This window comes from Salvelinus fontinalis, chromosome 11, assembly GCF_029448725.1.
Source record: "Salvelinus fontinalis isolate EN_2023a chromosome 11, ASM2944872v1, whole genome shotgun sequence".
Classification (NCBI taxonomy): Eukaryota; Metazoa; Chordata; class Actinopteri; order Salmoniformes; family Salmonidae; genus Salvelinus; species Salvelinus fontinalis.
This window is the reverse complement of record NC_074675.1, coordinates 42,671,851-42,694,996: the sequence shown is the minus strand read 5'-3', so window position 1 is coordinate 42,694,996 and position 23,146 is coordinate 42,671,851. Positions and strand designations below refer to the sequence as shown.

The window sequence follows — 23,146 nt, the reverse complement described above, 5'->3', positions numbered from 1 at the left end:
GCTGCATTTTGGTCCGACCCTTACAGCAGAACAGCAAAATTGTCTAATTCACACACTCATCAAGAGAACATCCCTGGTCATACCTACTGCCTGTGATCTGGCAGACTCACTAAACACATGCTTTGTTTGTAAATTATGTCTGGGTGTTGGAGTGTGCCCCTGGCTATCTGTAAATACAAAAAAAATTAAACAGAAAATGGTTGGTTTGCTTAATAAGGAATTTCAAACTATTTATACTTTTGATACTTATTTGAGCAATTACATTGACTTTTGATACTTGAGTAAAAGTATTTGGCTTTAAATAACCTTAAGTATAATTTGACTGGGTGACTTTCACGTTGAGTCATTTTCTATTAAGCCATCTTTACTTTTACTCATGTATGACAAGTGGGTACTTTTTCCACCACTGACTGACAGTGTGTCAAAAACAGAGAAAATGTATATTCCCAGTGGTTCTTGAAACCAAGAACTGCAGACCGTGTGTGTGTGTGTTTTGTTTGTTATTGGCCCCCAGCATGGCAAACAATTGACTTTGTAACATTATAGCATTGTGTCAACAGAAGGAAAAAATTATTTATTGTGAGTCACCTTTTCATATCCTATATAGACTATAGGATATTTGGAATGTACAGTGAGAAAAAACGTTACTTTGCTTGACCTTGTTGGGCTATTTTTCTACAGAAAGAGCCTAATACCTATATATGTAGATTCATGAGAAGGCTAATCTTTAAAATGTGAAATTCCCTCATTTTGATAAAACCATATACAAACAGAACTTAAACAGTCGTTATAAGAAGTAATGTCAAACAACCGGTTCCGATTCCAATTTAGAAATGGACTCATTTGCTTATTGCAGCTGACTGAAGTTTTGATGTGTCGTATGCTCGCCCCCCATTGAGAATGCCATGCGCAAGATTTCTGCAGAATCTGCACCAACTCGTTGGCAAAGGAGCATCAACTTTCCAGTACTCCAAGTCATTTACTCACTGTCGCTCAAACTAAACTAACGACTTTTATAACCATGGATTCAAAGAGAGTGGAAAGCATATCTGCCCGAGTGGATGCTGCTGGACGTTCAACTGGTAGGACAGTATTTGCATGTTTTATTATACAGCCTTTGGGTTGATATGTTGATGCTGATACTAGTCGAAGCATGCCGGTGGAGTTGGCGTGTCAGAGGCGTGGGTTTACCTCGAAGTGCTTTGCATGGAGACGTTTGCTAAATTCTAAAATGTTGCATGAGTCATGTTTCTACTTTTGCCTTCTCCGATATTATAGGAACGAATGGCGAAATGTACCGTATTTGGTGTACATACTACAGCTACTTAGCACTAGCCTACCTGTCTTGTCAATTTGAACAGCTGGTTTTGAAAAGAAACACTTGCGTGAGGTTTCGTCCATTGCGTCCTACATTTGTTTTAATTTATTGTAGCCTAATTAGTCGGAAAATGTTGGTCTTTCCTTTTTGTTGTAATATAGCCTATATTAGTTAGAATTTTAGCTATTTACTGGCATCTCTAGTCTGGTTTGTGAACATTTAATGGCTTATATATGAATTATATGGTACATAATACGATTTGAAAGTGAAACATTAACATTGTTAACACTGAATTTGTGATCTTTAAGGACTACTTTGTCAGATTACTATAAATGCAAATTCTGCTGCCACCATAATAAAAATAAAAATAATTTTCCGTAGTCAGGACCACGACTTTGTAGACCGTTTTAGGTCAAGGAATATGTTTAGCATTATATAAAAACGTACACAGTTGAATTGACATTCCCTCCATCAACATTGTTGCTCTTACCTGCTCAACTCCATTACTATATATCTACAAATAAATGACTTAAATACAATGTAACAACACATTTTCATACTGTAGTGTTACCAAGCACATTCTTAAATCCCCCCAAAATCACTAAGATGCGTCCCTGCAACTACTGCATGCGTCCTTTAGTGTCGCGGAGAGACATCAAGGAGAGGTAGCGGTCATGGACAACACATACAGTTTGTTCTCGAAGTGAGGAAGTGGCCACCGCTACGTTCCTAGCCAGGCTTCTTTTCTAATCAGAAAACTTGGTTGCCTTCCAAACTGATAATCACTCTGGCAGCTCATTGCTTCTCTCATAAAGCAACGGAACTGTAGTTAACAGATCCTCCACACATGTCAATGTTTGTTTTGGCTGTTTGCGTCTTTAATTGGGGTGCTAATTATGCCTGCATACTAGGCGTTTGAACCAAAGGATTTCAAGGAATCCAACTGTGAGTGGACAAAGTGTTGTGATCACAACTTTCTCTAACGGGGTCTGTGGAGGTAGAAAGTGTTCCTTATGCGATTGTTTTGTCTAGCTCATTTCCCCCATACATGTACTCTGAGGTATGAAACTGTGATTTATTCTGACTGGGTAATTCTGTACTTCCTCAACTCTCTACTGACAAGGCAAATTAACAATGCACTCATTTGATGTTGCATATTGCGAGAAATGCTCTGGCAAGATTAGCCTAATTGTTTTAATTTGCATATTCATTGCCTTTAGCTGCCTAGTCATTTCTTGTAAAGGGGTTTTTGAATCATGTGGTGTTAAAGCATGCTCATGTTCAGACTGTCTTTCCTATAGATGTTGGGCATTTTGTGGCCAGTTTTAGATTTTGGAGTTGTACAATGGAATTGGTTACGCATTTAAAACATGTTGACTAACTCTGTTGTACAATGAGCATCTGTCCAGTCAGTGTTTGTACAGAACACCTTCTTGTGAGAATTATATTCTGTAATCCTGTAGTGCTACTAGGTACATGCAGGTTCTAATCAGGACATTAATTAGCTGAATTAGGTGTTAGAGCAGGGCTGGAACAAAAACCTGCAGCCCCATTGGCTCTCTAGTAGAATTGGCCACCCATGATGCAGTATAATGTTATTGCCTCCAATCCGTGTGATTTGTAAATCGGCAGGGGTACTCTGCATGTAATCGTATTGCTGACTATGGTTAGCCATGTCATTGCATTGCATCAGCTAACTGATTGGCTGGCCAGTAACCCACTCACCCTTTCAGTTGTTGATCATTGTTAGCAAACGCAGATCAAGCGTTTCATGTCACTCAAGTGGCAGCACTTGCACTTGGTTGAAATTACTGGGACTACCCCTTTACTTTTCTTGGAATGGAATTGTCCCTTGTGTAAAAAGTTACAAGCAGCCACCCAGCTTGGGGTACTGTTGGGGCAGTGATGACTGGCATCCCTGCCTCATTCATTCCCATAGCATATCACTAGTGAACTTTTACAGTGGAGGAAGATATATTCTGGAGGCATTCGGCTGCTATTCCTCTGTATTGTTTTCTCTTGTGACGCTATAATTTGCCAGCTACAGTTGAAGACGGAAGTTTACATACACCTTAGCCAAATACATTTAAACTCAGTTTTTCACAATTCCTGACATTTAATCCTAGTAAAAATTCCCTGTCTTAGGCCAGTTAGGATCACCACTTTATTTTAAGAATGTGAAATGTCAGAGTAGTAGTAGTAGAGAATTAATAGTAGAGAATTATTTATTTCAGCTTTTATTTCTCTCATCACATTCCCAGTGGGTCAGAGGTCTGCATACACTCAATTAGTATTTGGTAGCATTGTCTTTAAATTGTTTAACTTTGGTCAAACGTTTGGGGTAGCCTTCCACAAGCTTCCCACAATAAGTTGGGTGAATTTTGGCCCATTCCCCCTGACAGAGCTGGTGTAACTGAGTCAGGTTTGTAGGCCTCCTTGCTCGCACACACTTTTTCAGTTCTGCCCACCAATTTTTTTATGAGATTGAGGTCAGGGGTTTGTGATGGCCACTCCAATACCTTGACTTTGTTGTCCTTAAGCCATTTTGCCACAACTTTGGAAGTATGCTTGGGGTAATTGTCCATTTGGAAGACCCATATGCGACCAAGCTTTAACTTCCTGACTGATGTCTTGAGATGTTGCTTCACTATATCCACATACTTTTCCTCCCTCATGATGCCATCTATTTTGTGAAGTGCACCAGTCCCTCCTGCAGCAAAGCACCCCACAACATGATGCTGCCACCCCCCGTGCCTCACAGTTGGGATGGTGTTCTTCAGCTTGCAAGCCTCCCCCTTTTCCTCCAAACATAACGATGGTCATTATGGCCAAGCAGTTCTATTTTTGTTTCATCAGACCAGAGGACATTTCTCCAAAAAGTATGATCTTTGTCCCCACGGGCAGTTGCAAACCGTAGTCTGGATTTTTTATGGCGTTTTTGGAGCAGTCCTTACCTTTCAGGTTATGTCGATATAGGACTCGTTTTACTGTGGATATAGATACTTTTGTACCAGCATCTTCACAAGGCCCTTAGCTGCTGTTCTGGGATTGATTTGCACTTTTCACACCAAAGCACCTTCATCTCTAGGAGACAGAATGCGTCTCCTTCCTGAGCGGTATGACGGCTGCGTGGTCCCATGGTGTTTATACTTGCGTACTATTGTCTGTACAGATGAACGTGGTACCTTCAGGCGTTTGGAAATTGCTCCCAAGGATGAACCAGACTTTTCTGAGGTCTTGGCTGATTTCTTTTGATTTTCCCATGATGTCAAGCAAAGAGGCACTGAGTTTGAAGGTAGGCCTTGAAATACATCCACAGGTACACTTCCAATTGACTCAAATTATGTCAAGTAGCCTATCAGAAGCTTCTAAAGCCATGACATCATTTTCTGCAATTGTCCAAGCTGTTTAAAGGCACAGTCAACTTAGTCTATGTAAACTTCTGACCCACTGGAATTGTGATACAGTGAATTATAAGTGAAATAATCTGTCCATAAACAACTGTTGGAAAAATCTCTGGTGTCATGCACAAAGTAGATGTCCTAACCGACTTGCCAAAACTATAGTTTGTTAACAAGACGTTTGTGGAGTGGTTGAAAAACGAGTTTTAATGACTCCAACCTAAGTGTATGTAAACTTCCGACTTCAACTGTATATTTTGTTTTCCTTGACCAGCGATAAGATGACGGCATGTGGTTTTCTATAGGGGAAAGAACACCATTATACTTAAAAAGACTAGCTAGTTACTTACTAGGCTGATTTCATGATCAGATTTAGAAAAATGTAATCCCCCCCCCCTGTCTCCCAGGCGCTCTCCACCAGGTTCTGTTTGCTTTGGAGCCAGCTTTTGTTTTTCCCGTTGGGTTTTCATGTTGGGGAGCATCTGCTAGGATGACTGCCTGCCGTCTGACTCAGGCCTGAGAGCAAGACAGTGACAAAGAGAGAGAGGGGGGGGGGGAGATTGAGAGAGGCAGATAAGGAGGGAGAGATTGAGAGAGGCAGATGGGGAGGGAGTGGGAGAGGGGAACTGGTGGAGTTTATATGCGGTTGTAGCAGAAATAAACAGCGCAGGGAAGAGTGAACAGAAGGAGTGAGTTTATGATTGCTGGAGGCCAAAAGGAGAATGGACTGCCTTTCATGTTTAGATAATCAACTCCTAGGCTTGTTTACGCCACAAATTTCACTCTGTTTGACTTCCTTGGATGGGCATGCCAAACAGGCGGTGCCACCGAGGGACAAAGTGCCAGTCTCCTTCACTGTAGTGCTGTAGGCTTCTTACATTTGTATTCATTTAGCAGACACTCTTATCCAGAGCGACTTACCGGAGCAATTAGGGTTAAGTGCCTTGCTCAAGGGCACATGGACAGATGTTTCACCTTGTCAGCTCCTGGGTTCGAGCCAGTGACCTTTCGGTTACTGACCCATTGCGCTTAATCACTAGGCTACCTGCCGCCCATTCTCTTAGTATCAGAGAATGCTTTATATGTACAGAGTTGAACTATAGAGGTCTGTCTGCCCATATCCATATCCTGATAAGTACCAATATGTCACGCTACATCTACAACCATCAGCCTCCCCAAGTCAGCGATAGATGTTCTAATCTGAAACACTCATCGTCCCTGCGCTCTTAACTCTTCGTTTATGTCCTGTCTGAAAGCTTTGGAAGAAGAACATTTCATGAGGTCACGGTTCAAGTTTGATATATGATGTAGGAGGCGGAGCATAACACGCAATTAAGTAAAATCATCTATGTTCAGTGGAATGGCCTGTCCAATTGGATTTTTTATGTTCTGAGTGCTGTGATTGGACAGATGGATAGAGAGGCTTATTGTCATCTGTCCACACCTTTGATGACGACGTACCGTTTATATACACTGCACAAAAAGATAAATGCAACAATTTCAATGATTTTACTGAGTTACAGTTTAAGGAAATCAGCCAATTGAAATAAATTGATGAATCTATTTATTTCACATGATTGGGAATACAGATATGCATCTGGTCACAGATACCTTTTGTGCACAACATTTAGGAAGAAATAAGCTTTTTGTGCGTATGGAACATTTCTGTAATCTTTTATTTCAGCTCAGAGGAAGGTTTGGCATGTTAATTAGTGGTCATGATTTATACCCACAGTCATATAAAGCTCCCTATTAAAGGAGTCTGCCAACTCTATCATTGTCTTATATAATTTCTTATTTCATTACTCAGCATAAGCTACACATTGATAGACAAGAAATGCAGACATTATTTCCATTCTGTAGTTGTTGAAGTGTCAGATTTTGTATTTAGCAACCAACGTTGTCGTACCAGGGCTGTTAAATATTGGTCCTGGAGGGCAGAAACTCTTCTGGTTTTCATCCTCTCCCTCTTATAAGAGATTAATTTAGCATCATGCAATTATCTACCAGGTAGAAACAAAAAACAGCCCTCCAGGACTGGAATACAACCACCAACTTTTTTCCTTGTGTTGCTCTTACTACGTACAACTTAAACTGAGATTCAACTGGGTCCGTGCTATCCGGGGTCCTTGGGACGTCCCTATCCTAAAACATAACCTTAACCTTAACTCTTCCCCTAACCTTAACCATAAGCCAACCATAACCCTTTCCTTAACCATTTTATAGTTCAACTTCAATGGGATAGGGACGTCCTATGGATCCCAGATAGCACGGACCCAAATACAGGAAAAAAGTTGTATTCGTTGTTATTAAAAGTATGAATTTCAGCATCCAGCGGAAGGACTGTAGTTGTACAGGACAAACAGGTACAGGTAAGCGTTTTCAAGTTTGACAAGAATGGACTGATGGTGACTCAATGTTGTTGCTAGAAAATACTATGACTAGTTATCAAAATTAAACTCTGCCTCGATATAAGAGAACTGAGTTGAGCATTCCTCAGCTACCCTGTACCTTGTCTGAGCATAGGGTGAGTTCGTAAATTCACTCTGGACTCTCTACTCTGAAATGTGAACGCTCTGGTTCCAGCGTCTAGAGCGCTTGATAACGACGAATTTACGAACGATAAAACTTCACAAATAAAAATGGCTGAAAACAGAAAAGGTGTGACTGCTTTCTTTTGGGTTGTAAACAATGTTTAATCTATTTTTGAGAGCAGGATGTCATTGATGATACCATAGAGGGTGTGCTCCGGGTCATGCTACACGGTGAACAGGGAGACAAGCAACAACCGTGTGCCAGTAGTTGTTTCATCATGGCCATCTTCTCTGTGTGCCGTGTCAGTGCTTCCAATGCCCTTTTTTCAGCTGCCTGCTGTGGTGTATCAACCTCCACCCTGTAATCTTTAAACCAAGCTGGCTCCTCTGCAGGTTTCCTTTTCTTCACAGATTGTTGTTTGTCCCTCATCCTCTGGCTGGTGTGCATTGTCCTCCGTAACCACGCCAGCCGAGGACCTCCACATTCGGCTTCTTCACCTGTGGGATCGTTTGAGTCCAGCCACCCGGACAGCTGATGAAACTGTGGGTTTGCACAACCAAAGAATTTCTGCACAAACTGTCAGATACCATCTCAGGGAAGCTCATCTGCGTGCTCGTCTTCCTCACCAGGGTCTTGACCTGACTGCTGATTGGCATCGTAACCAATTTCAGTGGGCAAATGCTCACCTTCGATGGCCACTGGCACGATGCAGAAGTGCTAGTGGTCATGGATGAATCCCGGTTTCAACTACCGGGCAGATTGCAGACATTGTGTATGACGTTGTGTGGGTGAGAGGTTTGCTGATGTCAAAGGGGTGAACAGAGTGCCCCATGGTGGAGGTGGGGTTATGGTATGGGCAAGCATAAGCTATGGACAACGAACACAATTGCATTTGATCAATGACAATTTTAATGCACACAGATGCCGTAACGAGATCCTGAGGCCCATTGTGGTGCCATTCATCTGCCGCCATCACCTCATGTTTCAGCATGATAATTCATGGCCCCATGTCGCAAGGATCTGTACACAATTTCTGGAAGCTGAAAGTGTCCCAGTTCTTCCATGACCTGCATACTCACCAGACATGTCACCCGTTGAGCTGTTTGGGATGCTCTGGATTGCCGAGTACGACAGCGTGTTCCAATTCCCGCCAATATCCAGCAACAGCCATTGAAGAGGAGTGGGACAACATTCCACAGGCCACAATCAACAGTCTGATCAACTCTATGCGAAGGAGATGTCGTGCTGCATGAGGCAAATGGTGGTCACATCAGATACTGACTGGTTTTCTGATCCATGCCATTATCTTTATTTTCAAAAAGTATCTGTGACTAACAGATGCATATCTGTATTCCCAGTCATGTGAAATCCATAGATTAGGGTCTAATGAATTTAAGGCTGATTTCCTTATGTCAACTGTACCTCTGTACAATCTTAGAAAATTGTTGCATATATATTTTTGTTAAGTGTAGATTATCAGAGATATCTACTACAGCCCTCATCCTCCACATACAACACCCGTTCTGCCAAAGGTCCCCAAAGCGCACACATCCCTGGGTTGCTCGTCTTTCAGTTCGCTGCAGCTAGCGACTGGAACGAGCTGCAACAAACACTCAAACTGGACAGTTTTATCTCAATCTCTTCATTCAAAGACTTAATCATGGACACTCTTACTGACAGTTGTGGCTGCTTCGCGTGATGTATTGTTGTCTCTACTTTCTTGCCCTTTGTGCTGTTGTCTCTGTCCAATAATGTTTGTACCATGTTTTGTGCTGATACCATGTTGTGTTGCTACCATGCTGTGTTGTCATGTTGCTACTATGCTGTGTTGTCCTAATGTGTGTTTTGACCAATATATTATTATTATCATTATTATAATTTTTTAAATTCCAGCCCCCGTCCCCGCAGGAGGTCTTTTGGTAGGCCGTCATACATACGGCTGACCTGCGCGTTACTAGTGCACACCTATGATGAGTGTACTGTGTACTACCCCACATTATGCTGTGGGGACGTCTTTCTTGGAGACCCTTCATCCCTTTCAGAAACCAAGCAGACATGTTTGACATTCCTTAATGTATATCTGAAGGAAAATGATCTACATTGTGTTATTTGCTACATATCTGAAATGGACTGCTGGATGGCCATTCCGTCCCCAAAAAGCACTATTTGGTACAACAGCAGTAATGACTGACATCCTGTGGTACTACGGAGAAATTGAACTGCATTTCTACAGACGAAGAACACATGAGATCCCAGCACATGTTCTAGTTGATTAGCATAATTTCCTTGTTTCCTTTCCGTATCTCATGAAAGGTTTCTGCCATGCTGATTTCACCTGTTATTTACTATCAGATTAGTGGTCATGGGGGAAAGATGAGTCAAGGTTTACGGGGAAAGGAAGCTAGTTGTGACTGACCGGCTTGATGCGGTCTTATGTAGCAAAATTTAAAATGGCGTTTTTTTACATTTGATAGAAGTAGAGACTCAGAGGTCGAAAGTTGAGGAACAATGGGAAAGTAATTATGGTTTGAAAGTTGATAAACTTGTAACCTCACTTTTGAGAAAATGGCCCATGAATGTTTTGGTACACCTACTGGAGAGCTCTTCTTTGTCTACACCCATTCAGCATCGTTCACACCCTCTTAAACTTTAAATCCCCCCCTCCCATCTATTTAACGGTTCAAATGTGAGGCCATGTACTAAACAATCAAATATTTCAAGACTAAAGGCAGGTTTATACTACGAGTGTGTTTGTAAATTTAATCTGGAGTGCCAGAGTGTGCTCTGGTCGTTCATAAACGCGAAGTGTTGTCAGATTGTCTGTTCGTAAATTCAGAGCGTTTCTCTCTCGGAGCATTCAGAGCGCACACTGGACGGTCTGGCCGAGGAGTAGGGTTGATCTGAGTGTTCTGACTTAACAGCAGTAGTCAAGCACCCAAGCTAACTGGCTAACATTGGCTGACTTGTTAGCTACTTCCAGACACAAATGAAAGAACAGCTTACGCTGACCATTTTACTTGCCCTAGCAGAGCTGGCTAGGCAGTTTTATGTTATCCAGAGCATTGGTAACTGCAACTGTGCTGCTGGCAACAATTTAATTACGCTTTTTTGGTACCATTTTACTGACACTAGCCATATTCAACTGGTATTGAGCGTTCGTAAATTCGTCAGTTATTCTGTGCTCTGGAACACTCAGACGAGTGCTCTGAAAATCGGAGTAGATAGCCAGAGCGAATTTACCAGCTACCTCTATCCACAGTTGTCGCAGTGAAATCCTGAACATTCTATTGAAATAGTTACTTGCATAGTGGAGTCTTTTATTTAGACATGTAGATAGCTAGCTAAACAATGAGCCATAATCCCAACTCATAACGTTACTACCATCCATGAATCTGCAGGTAGCGAAACAACCAGGTTCAATGTTAGCTAGCTAACTTGGGCTATAACTAGCAATACAAATGGCTCTGCGATTAGAATACTATTACTCCGCAGATCATACACGTAACGTTAGCTAGCAAGATAGCGAGCTAGCTAACAGTTGACTTTCTGACTAAATTAGAAACGGGGTAATATCTGAAAATGTAGCTAGCTAGACTATCTTACATGGATGGACGCTTCCCCCTTCTGTCACGGGTGCCATGGTTGCCCTTAGTTTGAAGATGTAATCCAGAGACAGGTGTTTTATACAACAGCCTTCTGTGTGTTATTTGCAATCAAACTGCAGAATGTTCTCCATCTCCTTAGCTATCATACTCTAATTCCACTGATTTCAAAACTCTGTCTTCTAGAAAGTGGAGATCCACACTTATGCAATTTTACTATGCGATGCCTTTCAAAAAAGCAGCGTTAGAAAGGATTACCTACACATACTGACCAGCTCATATTATAGACAGAAGTGTGCTACATTGGAGACCAATACAAACTCATCTCTTGGCATGTCCAGCCCACTCTTTTTCTCAGCCAATCATGGCTAGCCGGAAGGTTGCTGTTTTTTTCCGTGGCTAAACCAACTAGGCTCGTAATTTTAACAATTGTATTTGTATTTACAGATGGCATACAAGCTTGTTATTAAGGCACATGAAAGTTCACATGGTCCAGAACACATTTCTGGCAAAAAATGCATTTTGATAAAAAAATAATACATTTATGGCTCTCCTGTGGCTCTCCAAATGGCTCTCCTGTGAAGTAGTGATGCGCGACATACACCTAGTTTCCTGAAATGAGTCATAGTTAGGTAAGAAACACAACTTAGTCTCTTACAGTGCATTTGGAAAGTATTCAGACCCCTTGACTTTTTTCATATTCAGACCCCTTGACTTTTTCCATATTGTGTTACTGCCTTATTCTAAGGCAGTAACACAATATAACACAATATGTCCATACGTTACTGCCTTATTCTAAAATGTATTAAATATTTTTTTCCCTCGTCAATCACACACAATACCCCATAATGACAAAGCAAAAACTGTTTTTTTGGTTACAAATGTATCAAAAATAAAAACTGATATCACATTTACATATGTTTTCAGTACTTTGTTAAAGCAGCTTTGATGCTACAAGCTTGGTACACCTGTATTTGGGGAGTTTCTCCCATTCCTCTCTCCAGATCCTCTCAAGCTCTGTCAGGTTGGATGGGGAGCATTGCTGCACAACTATTTTCAGTTCTCTCCAGAGATGTTCGATCAGGTTCAAGTTGGGCTCTGGTTGGGCCACTCATGGACATTGAGACTTGTCCTGAAGCCACTCCTGCGTTGTCTTGGCTGTGTGCTTAGGGTTGTTGTCCTGTTGGAAGGTGAACCTTCAAACCAGTCTGAGGTCCTGAGCGCTCTGGAGCAGGTTTTCATCAAGGATATCTCTGTACTTTGCTCCGTGCATCTTTCCCTCGATGCTGACTAGTCTTCCAGTCTCTGCCACTGAAAAACATCCCCACACCATGCTTCACCGTAGGGATGGTGCCAGGTTTCCTCCAGACGTGACGTTTTGCCATTTAGGCCAAAGAGTTCATTCTTGGTTTCATCCGACCAGAGAATCGTGTTCCTCATGGTCTGAGAGTCCGTTAGGTGCCTTTTGGGAAACTCCAAGCAGGCTGTCATGTGCCTTTTAATGAGGAGGGGCTTCCGTCTGAATGGTGGAGTGCTGCAGAGATGGTTGTCCCTCTGGAAGGTTCTCCCATCTCCACAGAGGCACTCTAGAGCTCTGTCAGAGTGACCATCAGGTTCTTGGTCACCTCCCTGACCAAGCCTCGTCTCCCCTGATTGCGCAGTTTGGCCGAGTGGCCAGATCGAAGAGTGTTGGTGGTTCCAAACTTCTTCCATTTAAGAATGATGGAGGCAACTGTGTTCTTGAAATTTTTTGGTACCCTTCCTCAGATCAGTGACTCGACACAATCCTGTCTCGCAGCGCTATGTACAAGTCCTTCGACATCATGGTTTGGTTTGCACTGTCAACTGTGGGCCCTTATATAGACAGGTGTGTGCCTTTCCAAATCATGTCCAATAAATTGAATTTACCACAGGTGGACTCCAATCAAGTTGTAGAAACATCTCAAGGATGATCAATGGAAATAGGATGTACCTGAGCTCAATTTCGAGTCTCATAGCAAAGGGTCTGAATACTTATTAAAATAAGGTATTTAATAAATGTTTTTAAATCTGTTTTTGCCTTGTCATTATGGGGTACTGTGTGTAGATGAGGGGGAAAATATTTGTATCAATTTAAAAATAAGTCTGTAACCTAACAAAATGTGGAAAAAGGGAAGGGGTCTGAATACTTTCCAAATGCACTGTATATACTTAGTGTGTCATGCCCTCATCAGTATGCAACCAATTGGCCGAATGAGCATATACTTTACATTGCCCCTATTCTTAGACTAAAGGCTACGTGGCCATTGGGGATTTAGACTTAAAGCCACATTACATCCATCTTTATATATTTTCAATCGGTGATTCAATCGGTTTAATGAATGTGGAAGCAGCACCCTTATACTTTATTATTTAAAACCAAATGGCTATTGTATTTTTGGCAGAATGCATATGGATTTTAGCAAGGATCCACAATGCTGTTTGCAAAATCTGTCATAAAACAAATGGTTACGGCTCCATTTATTTAAAGACAGTGAGATTTACAACAGCTATCATGTCGTGGGGCCAAACAACATAGAGCTGTCAAGTGCTGCCTTCATTCATTCCTGATGTACAGTCGTGTGAAAAAGTAAGTACACTCCCTGGAAAGTTGCCTTTCATTTTCATATTTGGACAGATGGATATGTAATCTTCACTTCAACACTATTGACAACAGTGAAAGATTATACTTTGCAATCATTTATTCCACAAAAATCAACAGAAATGCAATTCCATAGTGCGGAAAAAATAAGTACACCGCTAGCTTCAATAGCTTGTGTTGCCCCCTTTGGCTGAAATAATTTAATGTAGCCATTTCTTGTAACTTTTTATCAGTCTCTTACATCGACTGGGAGGAATTTTTGCACACTCTTCTTTACGGTACTGCTTCAACTGTGTCATGTTCGAGGGCTTTCTTGTGTGCACGGCCCGCTTCAAGTCCCCCCACAGCATTTTGATAGGATTGAGATCTGGGCTTTGACTCTGCCATTCCATAACCCTCCATTTCTTATTTTTGAGCCATTCTGTTTGTCAGGAATCAAGGTAAGACCCAGATGCAGACAGTCGAAGTAACAATGTTTATTGTAGCAACAGGGGCAGGCAAGACAGGTCAAGGCAGGCAGGGGTCGAAGATCCAGGGTAAGGCAAAGGTACAGGATGGCAGGCGCACTCAGGATCAGGGAATGGGCAGAGTTCAGTTATCCAGAGGTGGAGCAAAGGTACAGGATGGCTGGCAGGCTCAGGATCAGGCAGAGAGGTCAGGCGGGCGGGTACAGGGTCAGGACATGCAAAGGTCAAGAACCAGGAGGGTGAGGAAAGAGAGGCTGGGAAACGATAGGAGCTGACAGGAAAAACGCTGGTTAGCTTGAAGGAACAAGACGAACTGGCAACAAACAGACAGATAACGCCGGTATAAATGCACGGGATGATAGGGAAGATGGGTGACACCTGGAGGGGTTGGAGACAAGGACAGGTGAAAACGATCAGGGCGTGACACTGTTGTAGCTTTGCTTTTGTGTTTTGGATCATTGTCCTGTTGCAAGATCCATGTTCGGTTCAGCTTCAGCTTTTTTGAAAGATGGCCTCACATTCTCCTCAAGAATTTTCTGGTACAACACAAAATTCATGGTTGTCTCAATGATGGCAAGTTGGCCAGGCCCCGAGTCAGCAAAGCAGCCCCAAACCATAATGCCACCGCCTCCGTGATTTACAGTTAGTGTGAGGTTCTTCTGTTCAAAGGCAATGGTTCGTTTTCGCCAAACATGGCATCTGGCATTGCGGCCAAACAACTCCACCTTTGACTGTCCAGAGCACATTGTTCCAGTAGTTTTGGTCTTTACCCAGCTGCTGTCTGGCAAACGTCAGTCTTGTCTTGATATTATTTTTGGAGAGCAGAGGCTTCTTCCTGATCTCCCATGTAGGCCAAGTGTGTGCAGTCTCTTTCTGACAGTTGACTCATGCACTTTGACATTGATTGTGGCAAGAGAGGCCTGTAGATCACTTGATGTTACCCTGGGGTTCTTAGAGACTTCTATGAGCATCTTTCGGTCAGCTCTTGGACTGAATTTGGTGGGACTTCTCCATTTGTAGATGAGCTGTCAGACAGTGGGATGATGTACTTTGAATTGCTTGGAAATTGATTTGCAACCCCTCCCAGACTCATAGGCATCAATGGTATTTCTTCTGAGGGCCTCAGGTAGGTCTTTTGATCTTGGCGTGATGTTACCACACACCCATAAGGTTAAGACCAAAGAGACCAAGTTTCTAATCTATACGTTTCTCTCTAATGATTTTCTAATCATTTGCACTGGTTTTGGTGCACCTGATTCTAATTTTAGCCATTTCATATGATGGTAAAGGTAGGGGTGTACAAACGTTTTCCGCATAAGGAAAATAAATGTTTGTTTATTTTAATTGCATAACATATTCAAAGTATATTTTTTTTGTTAAATCTGGTTACCTTTCTAAATGAATGTGGTGGGAATTTAGCTCAAATATCCATGTGTCCAAATTTGTACAAAAACGTAACTTTCCAGGGGGTGTACTTTTTCACGACTGGACATTTCTCGCCGTCTATGTAAATTCTGACCCCAACTAGCCTTTGGCTAGTGAGCTGAGCAAAGGGAGCCCCTGAGAAAATAGTTGTGACCTGTACGATGTACAGTACTTTGTCTAATTTGTCTTGTGCTCTATTGCCACAATGATACACAGCTCTTCACAGACAGAGGTCTAATCACCAGGTGGCTTATACAGTGTCTTTGGAACACCCTGACCAGTAAGGAGCCACTTGTTATCTGCTGATAGCAGGCACCGCTCGGCTGAATAATTTATGCAGACATTCCGACACACTGACTCAGAACACGGCCCGAGGAGGGAGAAGAGTGGGAAAAGGTTCCTGTGTGTCGTGACTCATGTTCAGTCAAGTGGCTTTCTACTCAGGCTGTAGTGCCATGCTCCATTTAACAGGTGAAAAGGCTGCTCTGGGGACAGAGGGAAAACATGCAACAATGGACTACACTGCTCTCACTATTCATTACAGTTATGCTGAGTTGGCTCTTCCCTAGAGTATGGATAATTCCCATTTTAAAAGTGCTGAACTCTCATTTGGGAAATAATTACCATTAGTGCATAATTAATAGTGTAGTATGAAAATAAATGGTAATTGTATTACATTATTAGGATACAGCAGCCCTTTCAGGTTATTTTATTCTTTACATGCTTATTGTAGATTAGTTTGTGGGATGAGGTTGTGTATCCTGGCTTACACTAACATGCAGAGCCGGTTTGAATATGGAAGTGATCCTTTATTTACATTTGACGCATTATTGATATCAAACTGCCCGTTGTTTCCAGTGTATACAAGATGGATGTTACAAAACAAAATGCAGTGAAAGAAACAATGTTGTGTGTTTTATTTCTGTTAGTCATGTTATCTAGTAACCAATTTAATGTGTCATAAATAGAAAATCAAACAAAATAGATTTCTCAGTTAAGATGTCGGAGAGCTCATCGTTTCATGGCACATACAGAAGGTAACTTCACACTGCAGATACAATAATTCCAGCGTTTCTCTTCTCCCCAGTTCACATGCGTACAGTTCTCATTTCCCTGGTAGTTATCAGGCTGTATGTTGTCCGGGTCGCGGTAGTAAAACCTGGACCCGTCACTCCACAGCCAAAGGCACTCCTGGGTAGCCTATGTCTGCGGACCCCGAGAGGTGGGTTCTGTTCCAACGTAGTTTCCCTTGACACCCATGTCCTCTATATACACTCTAAAAATGTGGGGTTCAACAAGGGTTCATCTAAAAGCCTCAAAGTTCTTCGAAAAACTTTAGGGTTCTTGGCTCTGAAAATTGCCCCCAAAAGGTTCTTCCAAGAACGACAAAGGAGGTGGCGTTAATCAAGGAACCTACTTAATTGGTGGGTTTTCTTGCAGGAACCTAACTACCCAACTGAAACATTTTGATTTTAATATGAAAGGACAGCAGGTGCAGGCACTTAACTGAAACATGTTAAGATCTCCTCAATTGAAGGTTTGTCCCTTGTATGATCTAAATTGATATTGTTTTATGATGATACCATCTATCTTTTCATATTTGGCAAATCTTTCTAAAACCCAAAATGGATACAATTCAATGGATATCAGTCAAAGAGAGGTAAGAACGTGTTGGCTATAAGAATATGTTGAAAGCTAGCAGTGTTGGATGCAGATGACTGAACTGCTCACTTGTGTGTCTGTCTGCAGGTATACAGACGAGGAGGCGTACAAAGGAATGTCAATTGATATTATGTTATGCAGAGCACATTTAGCATCCTCCTCCCTTACCTCTTCAAAGGATGTCCCAGAGGCCTCTACGTTATGGACAAGGCATGTGTATGAAAATCATTATCAAAACTGATTTTTTTTCATTAACATTTACTACAAAAACAAAGGTATGAATTACTGTTGTGTGCATGTTTTGTTAATCATCTGTATAATTTCTATTTTTTGGATTCACAGACTTCACCCTCCCTACACCTCTGATGAATATAACAGGAAACAAGTTCAATCACCATGCACTGCAAAATCATTCTGGGCTGTGGATACAGAGCACATCAACACGCCAGAGGACATACCCAATATACTTGGGGCTCAGCTGGGAGTTTACCTCATATTTCGATTTTTGAATTCTGCTTTGCCACTAAAATCATAATAAACACTGACAACTAAAATATGGTGTTATTGTTATGCATATTATTATTCTTATTATTATTTATTATTAATAATAATAATAGGGGAGGGCGGGGGGGGTAGTGCATTTTTTTTTCTCCCAAAAGGTTCTTCAAAAGTTTCGTTGAGGAACCATTAAAAGGGGTTCCCCCACAGTTTCAATTTGAAGAACCCCTAAAGCATACTCCAGGAACCTTTTATTTTTAGAGTGTAGGAGGAACGTGTTTCACGTCAGTCTCCTGTAAGAGTAAGGATCCGGGGATTTGCCGTCTCCTGTAGGGGTTCAAGAGGATGAAGTTGGGCCTCTAGTAAGGGCTTTGTGTCGCTGAGCGCGAAGACAGTGCTCACAAGTAGGAGACAGCGCTGTCAACTTCGCCATGGCATTAGTCTCCTGTTAGAGAGGGTTCTCTTCATCTGCAGAAGGAGGGGAACACCTTTTTATACAGTACAGGTAGCTTTGATGGCCACGTGGAAGTTAACTATTGTTTGAAATGAACGTGCGATGCTGAAATGTTTACAAGCGATTCACATGGCAAAACAGGTTCATATCTACTTCCTTATTTCTTCTTCTGCTGCTGTATGAATGAAACATTTGGATAAAACAATGTTCAGTGTTTACACAGTAAAAAAAAGGCGGTCGACTGCGTTATGAATTCACTCAGTTTAATGTTGTCTCATAGCCTTTGTTTTTAACCTGACCCCAACATTGGCTTCCTTGATTTGGGCTTTGTATCGTCTTAAGATTTTCCCAATGGTATATCATATGACTTGATATGGTCAACGAGGTCATGGTATCAGTTTCCCGGGCTTGTGAGCGGTACAGTAGTGTCTGAGCACAAGCGCACAATAATCCATGGCGCTCCTCTCTGTGAAATGTTCTGTTGAAAATAGCACAAATTGTGGTGTACTAAACTCAATGGCTGGCTGGCTCAGAACCTCCTTAGATTGAATGCTGCAGGTGATTTCTTTGAGGAGATGATTTGCTATGTCCTGTGTTCTGCTATATTTAACTGCTGCTGTTTTGATGGACGACAAGGTTACAGTACTGGTGAATATGTGGGTGACATGAAGTGCGCTCGGCCTAGATACACTCAGCGCAATGCTGCTTCTGTCTGGCCCTGCTGTGGCTACCCACTGACCTGTTGTCATGGAACCACAAGGCTTCTGACCACAATGACATTGTGCAGCTGGGCATGATGACAAGCAAGCATGTATACGCATGGTAACAAACTTGTCGAGCAAACTCTTATTTAAGCCAAGCACTTGTTGATAAAACAAACACAACATCAGTTCCGTTGTGCATACTTGCTTGGACATAAACTGGACTTGTTTTTTAAGTGAGAAATGAAATGATAGATTATCTTGGAAAGTACAGTAGGGAGGGCCAGGGAATTCTAAATATACAACTGTTCCCCTCATCTGGGAGAAAACAACTTTGGTAAAACTTTCTATGAACCATAGTGCATTATGAATGCATTCATAGTCCCATCACCCATGATGCTTTAAAAATCTGGATGTAAGCATCTATAACAGGTTGTGGCTAATGTAATGGCCTGTATTAACACACTATTAGGTGCAATATCCAGAAATCGCCATTTCCTGGTTGCTAAAATTTGAATAGTTTGCCTAATTGCAGTTTGTGACAAAACAAGCAATGTATCATAGTACCATCTAAACCACTGTGAAATATATTTTCAATAACCCAGAACATTGTTTTCAGCTGTTTGAAGCTGGTGTACAAAACCTAAAGTAAAAGACGCAAACATTTCACTTAAGAATGGGAAGCAATAGATATAGCGCACATAGAACAGATCTACCACTTCTTAGACTTGCTTTCAATGACAATGAGTTATAGATCTGTCACTTTTCTATGTGAATTTAGTCGGGTCGCCCCCAAAAAAGATACATATTGCAGCTTTAACACAAATCATCACAAACCTAGGAAGTGTTCACAGAAAGTGATATTAAACCTGTCATGGAGTTTCGAGGTCTTGAGCCAAGGCATGTTCTAATGCCTTCATGTCGATGCTGTTAGCTCTCAGTAATGGCCTCCCTAATGGGTTCTACTGTAGCATTATCCTCACATTGGCTTTATGGAAATTCAGAGCTGGGGTGTAGATGAGCGTATTGTTTTGAAATGTGTGTTCCATCTAGGGCTGACCCCATTTAGTTGACTGATCGATTGTTTGGTCGATAGGCTGTTGGTCGGCCAAGCATTTCTTTTAGTTGAGCAGTTGCAAAAAATGTTAATAAAATGTATGGTACATGTCTTGATTGACACATCTCAAAGGATTAATCCATTATGGAGGCCATGGGGATGGCACACCAGTATCACAGGTAGTACATTTTACCGTTAATTCCCATAATTTCTAATCTACAATGTTTGTTTGGTTAACCTAATTTCTGTTAATGCATTCAATATAGTATTATTATTCCAGTCTTACAGTTCTCCATGCCAGAGTGGACACGTTGTTTTCAGAGTGTTCAACCTATGCTACACTTGTGAGAAACAAGTTTTGGTTTATTTCATTCCACATACGAGTTATCAATTCATTCATTGTATTTTGTTTGGAGTCCTCCTGTCAATGTTGAGTAAGGACGCGCACCTGAATACGCATAGAAGTAGGCCTTGGCTATCTGCCCTGCGTGCAAACATAGACTTATAAATGTGCCCATTTGGGGATCTGATGGTATTTCTAATTGTCTTAACTCACCACCACAAATGAACTGTGGAGCTTCTCAAAGTAATTTTTTCGTCACTTCAAACTTGCTGTAAACAAAGTCTGTTTTTACGTCCATTGAGAATGACGATAGTTCTTCAAAGTAGCCCATTTGAGAAATCTTTCCAGGTCTCTCTTTTGATAACCACTCGGCGTGAAAGGGAAAACAAATGTCATGCTGTGATCTGGTGGAATTGTCATAAAATAGGCTTACCTGATTATCTCGTGCGCATATAATCCCCAGTTTACAATTGGCTCATTCACCCCCCTCCTCTCCCCTGTAACTATTCCCCAGGTCGTTGCTGCAAATGAGAACGTGTTCTCAGTCAACTTACCTGGTAAAATAACGGTAAAATAAAAATAAATAAATAAATATACAGCTGTGTCTGTCTGGAGCTCACTGGCCGGGGAACTATGAGGGTCCAGAATATTTTATATGGTGTTGCAGGTTTGTTAGTGCAAGCTTGGGGCTGGACCAAATTAATAGTTGATAAAATGTTTAAATTTCCTTGCAGACAGGCCATGCATATCCAGTGTGATTTATTTTTATATTTTCTACCTGTAGGCTGCAATGTTTTTATTTGTTGGCTTTACGTAGTCTATTTTTACATGGTTGGCGATGGTAATAGAAGTTAAGGCCATCACTAGCCAGCTACCACCCGGTTACTCGGTTGAGTAACCTGATTTTATTCACCTGTCAGCAACGGGAATGGCTGAAAGAGCTGAATCCACTAATTATTTAAAGGGGTGTCCACATATATTGGTATATGTACCAGCTTTCTCTTGTCAACATATAGCTTACCTTTTCTCAGATGTTCTTTGTTTTGGTGGTAGCATCACTATTACCCCAGGGAATTTAGCAGTCTAATGAGCGCATGGTGTTGGGGTTTGATGATTTCTTAAAATGGAAGGCCCAGTCCTTTTTCCACATTTTACAAGTCGTGCACGAGAGCTTGCAAGGTGAATGCATCATGTCCTAGACTGGAAACGGACAGCTGTTGATGTGGACCTGCATTCAAATTCCTGATAAAAAAAAATAAAAAAAAAAGTGATCATAACACCAGAGGAACTCATGTAAGACTGAACGCTGATGTTTTTGGCAGAAATCATTGTCTACTGTTTATTTTTAAGTCCCTGAAATATGCTTGATCTTGGACCGGAATGAATCATTGAGTGTCTTGCTGCATGTGACAGGGCTGCAAGATTAATCAAATTCTGATTGAAATTGCGATATTGACATGTGCAATACCCATATCGCAAGAGGCTGCGATTTTCTCCTTTGATACTATGTTAATACAACAAAAAACTGGACTACGTGCCTCCTCTAATGACATGCGCTAGACTACGTTCATTCACTCTCTACATGCACAGAGGATGCTGACCAATCACAAGCGTGCTCTCTCTCTCTCTCTCTGCATGACATGCACATGCTGACCAATCTCAAGTGTCCCGCTAAGAGTGCACAATGAAAGATGCTGCTGAGGAGAGATAGGGCTTCACCTCAGTGTGTCGGAAAACCTGAGTGCTGATAAGAGCTAATGAAAAAACATCCCGCAGCCACATAGAAATCACTGAGGCTATCACCTACTGTACAGTGCATTTGGAAAAGATTTATGCCACTTGACTTATTCCACATTTTGTTGTTATAGCCTGAATTCAAAATGGATTGAATTCATATTTTACCTCACCCATTTATACACAGTAACCTATAATGACAAAGTAAAAACATGTTTTTAGAAATGTTTGCAATTTTATTGAAAATGAAATACAGATATCTCATTTACATACTGTAAGTATTCACACCCCTGAGTCAATACTTTGTAGAAGCACATTTGGCAGTGATTACAGCTGTGCCTTTCTGGGTAGGTCTTTAACAGATTTCCACACCTGGATTATGCAACATTTGCCCATGATTATTTTCAAAATTCTTCAAGCTCTGTCAGATTGGTTGTTGATCATTCCTAGACAACCATTTTCAGTTCTCGCCATAGATTTTCAAGTAGATTTAATTCAATACTGTAACTCGGCCACTCAGGAACATTCATTCTCTTCTTTGTAAGTAACTCCAGTGTACAGTTGAAGTCGGAAGTTTACATACACCTTAGCCAAATACATTTAAACTCAGTTTTTCACAAGTCCTGACATTTAATCCTAGTAAAAATTCCCTGTTTTAGGTCAGTTAGGATCACCACTTTATTTTAAGAATGTAAAATGTCAGATTAATAGTAAAGAGAATGATTTAGCTTTTATTTCTTTCATCACATTCCCAGTGGGTCAGAGGTTTACATGCACTTAATTAGCATTTGGTAGCATTACCTTTAAATTGTTTAACTTGGGTTAAATGTTTTGGGTAGCCTTCCACAAGCTTCCCATAATAAGTTGGGTGAATTTTGACCCATTCCTCCCGACAGAGCTGGTGTAACCGAGTCAGGTTTGTAGGCCTTCTTGCTCGCACATGCTTTTTCAGTTCTGCCACAAATGTTTTATAGGACTGAGGTCAGAGGCTTTGTGATGGCCACTCCAATACCTTGACTTTGTTGTCCTTAAGCCATTTTGCCACAACTTTGGAAGTATGCTTGGGGTCATTGTCCATTTGGAAGACCCATTTGCGACCAAGCTTTAACATCCTGACTGATGTCTTGAGATGTTGCTTCACTATATCCACATCATTTTCCTACCTCATGATGCCATCTATTTTGTGAAGTGCACCTCCTGCAGCAAAGCACCCCCGCAACATGATGCTGCCACCCCCGTGCTTCACGGTTGGAATGGTGTTCTTCGGCTTGCAAGCCTCACTGTTTTTCCTCCAAACATAACGATGGTCATTATGGCCAAACAGTTCTA

The 23,146-nt window shown here is 41.5% G+C and overlaps 1 protein-coding gene across 2 annotated transcripts in view; it reads left to right on the top strand.

The window, feature by feature from the left end:
- Positions 1–911: 911 nt before the first annotated feature.
- The window catches only part of LOC129865742 (Kv channel-interacting protein 4-like), a 259,212-nt gene continuing 236,977 nt past the window's right edge, over positions 912–23,146 (top strand). The window contains exon 1 of one of the 2 annotated variants that reach the window (XM_055938729.1): positions 912–1,082. In XM_055938729.1, coding sequence (XP_055794704.1) covers positions 1,022–1,082 — 61 coding nt within the window. In that variant the 5' untranslated portion in view covers positions 912–1,021. The remainder of the gene's footprint in view (positions 1,083–23,146) is intronic. The other variant, XM_055938732.1, reaches the window with a different exon arrangement.